The sequence below is a fragment of the Nymphaea colorata genome, chromosome 3 (genome assembly GCF_008831285.2).
Source record: "Nymphaea colorata isolate Beijing-Zhang1983 chromosome 3, ASM883128v2, whole genome shotgun sequence".
In the NCBI taxonomy this organism is placed as follows: Eukaryota; Viridiplantae; Streptophyta; class Magnoliopsida; order Nymphaeales; family Nymphaeaceae; genus Nymphaea; species Nymphaea colorata.
Window position 1 is genome coordinate 3993768 of NC_045140.1, and position 12165 is coordinate 4005932.

General features: G+C 39.4%; 2 protein-coding genes across 5 annotated transcripts; one reads left to right on the forward strand and one right to left on the reverse strand.

The window, feature by feature from the left end:
- Positions 1-1342: 1342 nt before the first annotated feature.
- On the forward strand, positions 1343-4965 carry LOC116249617 (uncharacterized). 3 transcript variants are annotated; one of them, XM_031622778.2, is made up of 4 exons: positions 1343-1468; positions 3112-3620; positions 3703-3928; positions 4002-4965. In XM_031622778.2, exons 2-4 carry the CDS (start codon positions 3126-3128, stop codon positions 4463-4465), a joined length of 1185 nt encoding a protein of 394 aa, XP_031478638.1. In that variant the 5' UTR covers positions 1343-1468; positions 3112-3125; the 3' UTR covers positions 4466-4965. The 3 variants fall into 3 exon arrangements, with proteins under 3 accessions (XP_031478638.1, XP_031478640.1, XP_031478639.1); XM_031622780.2 differs by lacking the exon at positions 1343-1468 and adding an exon at positions 1492-1593; XM_031622779.2 differs by lacking the exon at positions 1343-1468 and adding an exon at positions 1600-2333.
- A 2659-nt stretch (positions 4966-7624) lies between these two features.
- On the reverse strand, positions 7625-12165 carry LOC116249935 (transcription factor FAMA). Of its 2 annotated transcripts, XM_031623249.2 has the most exons (5): positions 11970-12165; positions 11428-11531; positions 10662-11315; positions 8884-9357; positions 7625-7896 (listed from the first exon to the last, which is right to left on the reverse strand). In XM_031623249.2, exons 2-5 carry the CDS (start codon positions 11452-11454, stop codon positions 7807-7809), a joined length of 1245 nt encoding a protein of 414 aa, XP_031479109.1. In that variant the 5' UTR covers positions 11455-11531; positions 11970-12165; the 3' UTR covers positions 7625-7806. The 2 variants fall into 2 exon arrangements, with proteins under 2 accessions (XP_031479109.1, XP_031479108.1); XM_031623248.2 differs by lacking the exons at positions 11428-11531; positions 11970-12165 and having other exon boundaries at positions 10662-11419.

A 12165-nucleotide genomic window follows, 5' to 3' on the forward strand; every position in this document is an offset into this window, starting at 1 on the left:
GACTCAAAACCATCAATATGAAAGGCCCTTATGCTTAAAAAGAGAACTCATCAAAACAAAAACAGAGAAAATATTTCGTTTTTGAAAAATATCAAAACGCCTAATTCTGTCTGGGAAAGCCAAATGTCGAAAATACCCCTTGGAAGTTCTTGTAACTTCTTATTACAAGTATAGAAAGAACTTGACCTGTGCAAACAAAGGTTATCCCTTAAGGAAGTCTGGTGCAACGACGTCTTTGTTTCGAATTCTCATGATATCAACTCTTTATATTGTAAAAGGAGAAATACTGATATGCAAGTTGAAGCATAGCAAGGACATCATCTCAAGTCGCTAAAGCATGTCCAGTCCTTTGGGGGGATAGGAAAAGTGTGAAAACTTTGGCTTTCGATTGGATGGTAGTGTGAACTATTCCTTCCGTTCACCCGAACTTATAAATAAAAGTTTATTAGTCAAGAAGAGCTTATTTATTATAAGCTTGCATGAGAGGGCATAAAATGTATGTTCATCCTATGACATCCATTCCCATTGCCAATCTGCGATGCGTTGCAGAAAGGGGGGCTGATCATTTCATGTTCTTCCGTGAAGGCCCATAACACCTAGCTTTACATCTTTCACCAAGTGTGTCTTTTCTTATATATATATATATATATATATATATATATATATATATATATATATATATATATATATATAAAGAAAAAAGCTATCGTCAAATTTGCCTCTACAATTTTGTCTCTTTTTCTTTGTTAAAAAATTGACTAATAGGTAACTTAAACTAATTAACAAAATCAAAAAAAGAAAGTACCCTACTTTCAAAGAACTGTATATCCCTTCAGCCTTGGATCTGGAGCAATTGGATCTGGAGCAAGTTATATGTTGTGGCTTATAATAAAGACCAAAAAAATGGAAAACCCTTATATTGGCGAACAAGTTATGAATAAAAAAAATGCCCCGCTGTCCCTTCAAGTAATCCTTGACAACACAATTTTGAGGTTAACAGCATAACATGGAAATCATTCTCATTTTGGACCTATGCGGATCAAAACTACTGGAAATGCAAGCCGGATTTGTTTATTCATCGACTCAAATCTGTTGAGCAAAACCTCTAGCATTCCACTGGCAATATGATAAGTGTGGCACCTATTGATTATCACACTACCATTGCAAGTAAAATGACATAATAAACAACCTGTTTTCAGGAGTACTCAAGCGGGACAAGAAATTTTCTGGTTTCCAGTTTCCTATCAGGTAATTTTCTTGTTCTTTATCCGAGCTCCCTGCCTTAAGGTGGCGTCAGTCATTTATCCCTAAAACTTGAGGCCTTTTCTGCAAAGCGTCCTATGAATAAAAGTTTTTTCGATTTTCCTTAAGAAACAGTTTCCCGGACCTGAGAATCCCTGAGAATTTATCAAACGCGAACCCTCTCTCTCTCTCTCTCTCTCTCTCTCTGTTTTACTTGGAACCCTGGGTAGGTTTCTATTCCTTCTTCGTTTGCTTCATTCCTTTTAACCTTTTCAATTTTTAGTTGTTTTTGATGCATAACTGTTCATTCATTTTGTCCTGAAGGGAAAATTTGGGCCTTCTCTTTTCCTGGTAGATTTTGGTCTTTTAATTCTGCATGAGGGTTTTTCCTTTTTCTGTTAACACAATGCTGATGTGGATTAGCATGAGCGGTTTTCCTTCTTTGGTTAGAATTGCAGAATCTGAATCTTCTGTAGTTTACTGCGAGCAGAGCGTATACATTAGGTGATTTACGCGTTTTGAGTTGTGGCCTTTGGTTGCTCAACATTGTGGAATTTGCTCTCTTTGGCTTCTGATATTGGCGTTGCCCGGTGTGGCATCGAGTGGTCGAGGGTTTCTGAGGGAGGAGAAACTTCCCGGCAGGCCGGGAGAGCCTCGGAATGTGAAGGAAAACGTGCCTCTGAAAATGGTTGCCGACGAATTCCGATGTGCACATTTTGCCGAACAAAAGGCTGCGTGTCGTTGGAAGTGAGGGTTGATAGGGTCATGTTTATTGCTTTTCCTGGGAATGTTCTTGGATCTATTGGTGTCAGTTTCGTGCCTCTTTTGGAACAATGAGATTGAGGAAGCGTCTACTCGAATCATACAAACAGCGAGAGAAGAACGTTAGAGAAATTCGACGTCGCAATGATCTTTAGGTTTTCTTCGATCAAAGAGATAAGAGAGCATGTATCACCAAGTGCAGACTGAGATAGGCAAGCAGAATTTCCTGGAAGAAAGTGGCAAATTCGTCACTATTGATTATGCTTCGTCCTCGATGATGAAAGATTTGGAGGGCATAACATATTATGTTGGTGACTATACCCAGTGAAGTGAGTAATTTTGGCAATGTAATCCCAGCTAGAAGCTCTAGTGGCTCTGTGTGCATTAGATCTCTGTAACTATAAGTCAGGCTTGTCAAATTTTGGCATGGGCATTGATGTATCTGATGCGAATAGGAGTCTGTGGACTGTGAGTGGGTGCCATGGTCAATGGTTTCAATACTGACGAGCGATGAATAGTGTTTAATAGGATAAAAAATATGAACGGGGGGCTAGCTAGAGGGTACCAGATGGCTCATGGTTGTGTAAATTTCTAGGATTTATATAGACGAATTATCTTTTACCATGGCCATACTTACGGATGTTAATTAAGCTGGCCATATTTTGGCAAGCTACCAGATAGGATTCAGATGCTGGCTATGTGTTCCAAACAGGCTAGACATTTCGTGGCCCTTCATCTTCGTGAAGGATTCATTAATCATCATTTACCTTGTGTAGCTAAAGTTATTTTTGTTATGCGTGCAAATCTATGATACTACGGTAATTCTTCTTCTCCGTTTTCCCATTTTGAGTTGAAGCCTGAAGGGTGCATCTTTGATCAATTTCTCATGTGATGTAGATACGTTTGGCTTATTCTTTTGCTTCAATTTGAAACTTTCTGTTTTATCTGATGGGAGTCAAAATGGTAATTTGAAGTTTTGAACCAATTGAATTCCTGATTAGGGTAATCTCTTTTGTTTTTTAGGGTAATGCTTCTTTGTGCTTGTTTAGCAATTTACTATTATTAGAATAGTGTCTTATTTCTGAAAATCTGTTTCTGTATCGACAGATGACACAATTACAATGAGTTCTGATGATGACTCGGAGGACCTGATGGTAGCTGCTGCGACCATTGCAGCAGCTGCTGTTGCTAATATTGGTGCTTGGTATCATGAACCGGTTCCATTAGAAGAACCATGTGAAGTTCCAGTATTTAAAGATTCAGATTTTAAGGATGAAATTCTTGATGTTCATGATGCGCAATTTCATGAAGATCTACGTATGGACAAACGAGTTTTCAAAAAACTATGCAGAATATTAGCAACGAAAGGGTTATTGCGTAACACAAGATCAATACCAATTAAAGAGCAAGTATCAACTTTCCTATATATAATAGGACACAATGAGCGCAACCGTGTTCTTCAAAAGCGCTTCAATCGCTCTGGTGAAACCATTAGTCGCTATTTTCATATGGTCTTGGACGCTGTTGTTGCACTTGCTCCACTTTTCTTCCAGATGCCAAATTCTGACACTCCTTCTGAAATCTTAAATGATCCTAGATTCTATCCATATTTTAAGGTAATGAAGGTTTTTAAATTTATAGTTATGTTTCTTCTTATATTTTTGCTTTGTCTAATCTTACATTTCAATTGCTTATTAGGATTGTGTTGGAGTAATAGACGGGATACATATACCTGCTGCAGTTGGTGTTGATGAACGTGATCCATTTCGTAATAAAAGTGGCTTCATTTCCCAAAATGTTATGGCTGCTTGTTCATTTGATTTATGTTTTCAGTATGTTTTGGCTGGGTGGGAAGGGTCTGTACCAGATTCGCATGTACTACATTCTGCACTTACAAGGTCTGATAAACTTATAATCCCCGAAGGTATCAGATAATTGCTCACATGGAACTCATAGGTGGTAGCTTATCATGATGTTTGACACTTTTTTATTTGCAGGGAAATTCTATCTTGTTGACGGCGAGTACCCAAACATGCAGGGCCTTCTTGCTCCGTATGATGGTGTTCGCTATTGCCTAAGTGAATTTACTGATGGTTGTCCTCCAGAGAATGCTAAAGAGTTATTTAACTACCGCCATTCCTTGTTGCGAAGTACTATTGATCGAGCTTTTGGGGTCTTGAAAGCACGTTTTCCCATTTTGAAGACAGAGCCTCTTTACCATATCAAAACACAGGTGAAGGTGGTCATAGCTGCCTGCGTCATACATAACCACATCCGGAGGGAGAGGAAAGATGACTGGATATTTATGAAGGAAGAGAAGGAAGAGCATGTAGGGGAAATTCGGTTGATGCCTGAGAACCAAGAACCAAAAGATACTGGTCAAGGGATAGAGGAAGAAATTGCCTCTCAACTGCGAGACTCAATTGCAAACGCAATGTGGAATGATTATTTGGGTGATTAACCTATTTTTTTCCATCTCTTGCCACCAAATTCCACCGAACACTATCAGTGTAGCAGATGCTTCTCTATTGTTATGTTATAGACAGTTTATAGGGAGCTATATCCCGTACCTAGACTAGTTAATTATAGGTTCACATGCCTTGTGTCAGGTCGTTCCGATAGGTAGATGGAAGGTCGTTCAGCTAATTCCTTCTCAGTGCAGTATTCCTAATACCATTCTTTGTCACTTTTTTGAGGTGGTTTGTTCATGGCAGACATGGAAGAGCTCAACCAGATTGGACGTTTTGCTTGGTCCTTTGCCCTTCTTGGAAAATATATGTGGTTGTCTCTGACAATTGTTGTATAATCATAATCTGATCTCTTTGAGACTTTGATCCATAACATTGCTTAGTGTAGGTTTGGCTTCAATCTTGTGACAGAAAAAAAAAAAAATTGAAATGCAACTTACTGAACTTTTTTTTTATGAAATCTATCGGTAAACTCTGACTCTTTGTTGCTTAACGGTGCTTCCTCTAATTAACTGCGGTTGCTGGTTCCCTACAACAGGCATTCTATCGCTTCTGACCTCCAAAGGAGGTTGCTGTTGGGTTATTCTAGTGGGTTTGCGGAGTTAGAGCAGATGCTCAGAGCATCTAAATGTGTGTGTTGGGTAGCACTGAAGTGATCTAGTTGAAGTCAAATGGAGGCATTCTCTGCACAGAAGTCTGTCACCACAAGGCACATGGTACAGAATACAATACGCCACAATACACATCTTTTTCTAAAATATAATATGTTGTTGCCTTCATTTAGTTATATCTAATGGAATGGTAAGCTAAAATTACGATGCCTCTAAAAAAACATAAACACTAGCATAATACAAATTTTCAATGTGCGCATTTCAACTGTTTGGTGCGGAAACAAGTTATTAATAAAAAAACAGTGGCAGATTCTCCAATAATTCAAAAAGTCACTCTCAAATAGATACAGGCACCTCATTTTACATGTTTTAATTTGATGCCCAACAAGCCCCTAATCTGCTCCCTCATACTCTCCACAAAAGTTAACTGATATATGGGTTCCCTTGTAATCCTGTCCTAGATAACGCATTGAATGCTGATGGAACACAAACACCAAACTCCACATGCCCTTGCAACGTATACAGAGACAGGGCTTAGCAGCCGTAGGACAGGAAGAGCAGTGTCCTTCCCTTCCAATAAAAAAGTTCTGTTGCCTCCCTATCTGAGAGTGAAGAATTGATAATTGGAATTTGGATCGATTGCTCGCTCAGGAAAGAAAATTTTGGTAACCTCCAGAAGGAGTTGCAGAGCTGATTAATTGGAATCTGTGCCTGAGCTGGGGATGGTGGCTTTGCAGCTTTGGATTCCATCCACTCTTGTCAGTGTGAATCCGTTTCTCGAGCGGAAGCCGCTCATGGTTCATTAAAAATATGGCTTGTTGGAATTGCCAAGCCACGTTTAAGTCAGCGGAGAGGTTGAGGTTCATCACATTAGCTAGCTTTTTACATGGGGCTGGTGCCCCCCTAAACCCAACCCATCTTTGGAAAGGTCCTCTCCAAGACTCTAACCTTAATTTTAAGGAGCAATAGGAGACCTTCAACCTGAGCGCCTCTCTTTCTCTCTCTCTCTCTCTCTCTCTCTCTCTCTCGTATAGAATTTTTTCTGACCTTCTTCATTTTTCTATCCACTTGTAGAGTCCTTTTTCACCTATTGAACAAAAGATTTGATTATTTATAACAAGGACTTTCACATGCATGTCTTCTTTTCGTTCTTATTTCTTAATTTATAGTGTTCTTTTTCTCCTTTGGCTTTTGAAGTCTATTTGCATCCTAATTGCAATAAGTAGTTTGTTAATGATATTCTGTCACAGGAAACAATTATGTACATTACTCTACTTGTATATTTTTTAGCAATATATCTGTTTGATTTATAAGTATTTTTTTCCCATTTGGTTATGTACTGGCACCCCATAACTTAAATTTCTGGTTCTGCCCGTGACCTAAGCTTTCCGAATACCTGACATTCTATCTATATGCGTGTTTTCTCAAATTGTTATTCAAGGTATATGTTCGGAAGGATGTTTAATATATAAGCAAGCTAATTTGCGGAAGCAGAATTTCATCATTCCCATGATTGATTTTGTCTTCTTTAGGTTTTTGCCTTTATCCCATTGCCATTGGTAGTTTTTTTATCAATTAAGTATGACAGGCAAATATGATCACCATTTAGCCAACTTTCAGTATGACGCCGGCAGATGATGTCTCTGGATATTTGAGAAATCGGTGACACCAACGCTCTTTTGGAAGCAAAACAGATTATGGTTTATTTTTTTGTTATTATTAAAAGCAAATTCACTTCAATGAAGTCAATAATGCTGAAACCATCTGGGCATGTCTCACCTTAAAGGGTGTTTGATTACTCCATATTTGAAATCAATGGATCTAATGTGGATTTGAAGTGACATGGTTTTCCTGTTGTAACAAATGACCAATGATAGAATTCATGGTTCATCAAACTAAGGACCTTGGGTCTTAAATATAAGGATCTCAAATATGAGACTATCAAACACCCCCTAAAAGCTTGCTCCATATGGCATCAATCTCAACAATAAGAATGTCTTCATCTATCCTAAGTTTTCATTTCACATATAGGGTATAACAAATAAAACCTGATCCCACTGTGGAAGGGATCTAAAATGTCCACCGTCCATTATGATGATGAATGGTCACCTTATGTTCACTTTGGGCCTGCCATTTGTATAGAGAATTATTGGATGAGACCAACTGAAGCTGGGGATGTAAGATCCCTTATATTTAAAACTAAATGCGGTCACAGATGATAGAATCAACTCTGCTCCTTATATCAAGGTAACGTATAGGGTGCTACTCTGGCTTTAGGGCTACTTATTCCCCTTAGGGCTTTGGCTTCATGTGCTACACATGAAGGTTACAATAGGGCAAAGCCCTAGGCATGAAAACAGCAGAGTTCTCTTCCATGATGAAATGATAGCCCTGCATAATACAACCAAAAACATCCCCTGACATGTAATTCCAAGGCATGCATGGAAGAACCTCACCACGTTGACTCTGGAGATGTTCATCAAGCCATAGCCAGTCGTCAGTGTACAATCGACCCCGCTTCTTCACAAGCAAACAAAGCTCTCACAATCAACACAATGGCACTGCTTACATAAGCTCAAAGCATTACAGAGATGATGTAAAAAGACATGCAAATATAGAAACCATAAATTTACTACAGGTTTTTAGTAATTTTAACTTGTGGCCTTTTTACTTCCACTTTATTATTTGTTTTCTAGAATGATCCGAGCTTCTTGGGGCTGCATTCACATGGTGGCACTGGCATGAATGAAGCTGAAAATCTGCTGCACCGAATTGGCTATATCTTCTGCTGTAAGCCTTGACTCCCCAACAATCTAGTTAAGAAAAAGACAAAAGAAAAGGCCAAAAGCATGAGCTTCTATACCAATAGCAACAGCAACGAACTTGTAACTCGAAAGCAAACAAGGTTCACTTGGTTAAATTGGGTTTCTCTTTTATTTGCCACTTATATCACATGGGTTCTTCAATTTGACTTCCGAGTATTGCCCCCTAATATAGTGACGCGTATAAGTTTCCATCTGAATCGCCTCATCCGTCTGACACAGTCTAACACGCACAAACATGTGAGTGAAAGAGCATCGATTCTGCCAAGTCAACCAAGCTTAGTTGCTGAATTGCCAACGCAAATCAATGATGAGCCAGCTCAGTGAACCAGCCAGGCCACCCAAAGACCGTGCTGAAATGTCAGTATTGACTAAAAACTATCGCTAGAATTCCCCTTCTTTTTGCAACTTTAAGCATGCATTCTAAAGGCTATTAAACAACGATATGATCATGAGCCAATCCAATGATCACTTGGATCCTACATGGGAGGAGATACCCTTAAGAGGCCAAAGCTCATCCCCCTGCCCCAGAGGTATAGGATAACTTCAGGACCTAAGTGAGGAGTAGGCCGTCAATTAGGGTGTTGTGCATCCATCATTTACAATCCATAGAAGCACTGTCTTTAAAGACTGAACTGGCGATCAGACTTTCACGCTAATTCGTCCAGCTACTTTACACCCCTTAGGGTACTTGGATCCTACTAAAGGTACTTACATCTCTTGTTGGTTCCCCCTCATGAATAATTATATGCTGTTGAAACAAGACATAAGTTTGGATGAATGAAACTAAGCAAGACAAAAACCTATAGCTCGGATTAATATGTTACTAATTCTAAAGAATTTTAACATCAAAACGAACTTTTCGTTAGGCATTCTTCTTCATGAGTCCACTCGTAAGTTTGTCAGCTATATGCTTTTACTAGAGCTAGCAGCCACAGTACTATGCAGTAATAGCAGCTAAATATACCAATTAATTACCTTGACATTAAAAGAGTAGAGAACCGTCTGCTCAATTGTGGTGATGTTGGTATGAAGAATATTGAGCTGCAGGTCTTCCAGTGCAGCTATGGTTTTCAGCAGCTGGCCAGGCCTCCTCCTCGACAAGATCTTGATCATGGCGTCGAATCCCAGGAGTTTCACCTCGATGTCGGCCAAGCATGACTTGTTCTCAGCCATCTCCTCCCTGAGCCCTGTCTCATAATCTGCCATCTTCAGTTGGTCCCCAGGTAGCGGCAATCCTGGATAAAAGGGTGGTGGTAGTGGTGGTGGCGGTGGTGGTGGCAGCGGCGGTGGCAGTGGCATTCCTATTGGTGGGGAGGACTCCAGTGGAGGCCTTGTCAAAATCTCACCACCCAACATTCGGCGCCGCTTCTGGGACTCCAGACACTGGAGCAGCTGCTCTAGTTCTCGAACGAACTCAATAGCACCACCGATGATTGAAGCTTGATCACCCTGATTGAAAAACAGAGGAGCACGCTTCATGTCAAACGATCCATAGATGCCTCTCTTGGGGTGTGTTTATATATATATATATATATATATATATATATATATATAGTGATCTTCATATACCCATCACATTTTATATAACCACGCTAAGTCACATCGGTATGAGTATGGCTTGGGTATAACTACGGAAATGCAGGTTGGACATACATAAAGTATACATGCAAAATATACATCTATATGTATATATGCAAAATAACACCAAAAAATAAAAACAAACCAATATGTAAATAAACAAGTAATATAAATGAAAACATTACACATTAGTGAACAACTCTTCTAAAAACAAAATGAAAACTAAGTTGAAAAAAATTAAATCAAGTAAATTAAGTTGTTTGGATCAGTCTTGATCTAAAAAGTACCCAAGTGTATCCAACAACCTATTTTGAGTACCGGTATAGGTATAGGTGTGGGCCTTACTCAAGTACTCATGTGTATTAAAAACCATGCATATGTTGTTTTCTATTGTGTTTGCAGATCATGAAGAATGATCACACATTCAACTTTGAGCTATTGAAAGGTCAACAATTTAAAACTTCTGATCTTTTGATTCAGTGTTCTCAATTAACTTATCAAGCATGAACCAAAATGTCACATTTTTATTTCGGAGGTAAGATCTTTACAGATGAAGAGGGAGCAGTGTAAGTTATGGTGGAAAGTACACGCAACAAACTGACAAACTATGTACTGGAAGTATCATCTTTCAAAAATCAACATACTCTGTCTCTCTCTCTTTCTATCTAAAGCAAATTATATTTCATATTTCCAGAACCGCCACATAAATAAGATCAAAGAAGAAAATAAATCCAGGATTAAGAAATATAACTGAACCCAGGATTTGCATGGCATTGTAAAACTACTCACGAATGTCTCCACGTGCTAAGAAAATTCTAATTACATTGCTTCAACAAGCCATGCGTTTCCTTGATGAACAGATCAAATTTTGACAAGGATATCTAAATAGCCACTTGAAAAGAACAATTGAGCTGATCGAAGTTTTTATCTACGCATTGGCAGAACTTGATTTCAAACATATTTCTGCTGAAATTTTAGCTACAAAGACCACATTCATGTGCCTAATTTTACGGTTCACGAACAATTTACTGTTTAAGGTTCAATAAATTTTTTTAAAAGCCACAAGAATAGCAATTATGTTCACGTATATTGTCTAATGATATAGTAAGTTTAACGAATGTGCGTATGTGCAGAAGTATGCGCAGTTGCAGTTCCATATAAGCTGCAGTTTTTACCCTTTGGACGTAGGATCCTGGCATTAACGATCGCAACACTCTGAGGTGCTCATTCATCTGTCTTCTTCTGTTTCTTTCAACTGCAATATGTGTCATTCTTTGGCTCTCCACTTCTTCAGTAGTTTTCAAGGACCTCGGCCTCTTCCGGCGGTTGTTCTTCATGTCCCCAGTGCCGCCGGTAAGCTTCTGTGCATCACTGCTGCCATCAAAACGATGGCTGAACTGCACCGATGCATTTTCCGAGCAACCACCCTCGGTTTCATCCTCGGTCGCGGCCGGTATCCGGTCGCAGCTTGCGATTGCTTCAGTCGCAGATGGAGAGACCATCTGCGGGTCTTGAATCTTCTCATTTAGAACTGGGAATTTGAGGAAGTAGACTGGGTCCAGTCCATTTTCCGGGCACCTGCCCTCATTCTCACCGTTCTGGATCGTCACGTTCTTCGTCCCATACTCGGCAAACTGCATCACGTCGGCGAAGCTCAATCTGTCCGGCGAATTCGCCGTGCCAAGTCCAGTTGAGGAAGATGTCAACTGAGGATTGGCGAGCATATAATCCACCATTGCACCTCCTTCCGAGCTCTCTCGCGTTCTCAGAAACTGGTGATGATCGAACTGATAATCAAGGCCGCCGGAGAGAGCCGCCGGGAAGGATCCCTGAAAGGATTCAGGCCAGCAAGACAACATTTTCAACACAATTGAGAAAAGATTAGTGAAAGTGTGAGCAGACAAGAGAAGGTTTTCAAGAAGAGTTTCGCCGCTACGATACCGAGTAACTCTCTTCCTCCTTGTCCATATAGTTACAGGCTGAATGTCACTTTCATGTACCGTCCAACTTCTTACGGCAAAAAACCAGAGACTGGCTGCCCTTTTCTGAAAGACAAGACAAAAACACACAAATTTTTTATCACGGATTTTTACTGCGGTTAAAAGAGAAGATATGCACTGCATATAACAACGAAGAATTAAGTTGACCTATAACGTGATGATCAGAAAATAATATGGGTCTATAGTCTATATTGTTGGTATAGACGAATCCGCCACCAACATGAGTTTTGTGCTAGAAATGATGACAATTAAAAAAAAAAAGAAAAACCATTTAAAGAGAAACTGTACATATTCGGACATGCGAATAACCCACCATGACCAACATAAAGTTTGTTGTCAGACATGAAGAATTAAAATTCAAGGGAAAAAGGTTTCAAAGAGATCAATAGATATACAACTAAATTGATCATATATAGAACTAAACGACCAATGTTTAAGCGAAGTGTAAACAGCAAGGACAAGATGCGAAGAACAAGAAAATACCAGTAGAAAGAAAATTAAAAGCAAACTTTTGGTTTGAAGAAGAAATCCAACATGCACCAGAACCAGAGATCATGAGAATGAGATGGTAAGGTTGCTTTCTCTCTTTTCTTTCTGAAAAGAAAAGAGCGGGGTTTTACTGGCATCGATTTTTCCTTCCCGTGGTGGTGTTAGATAGAAGAATTGCCTTGCCGGTGCA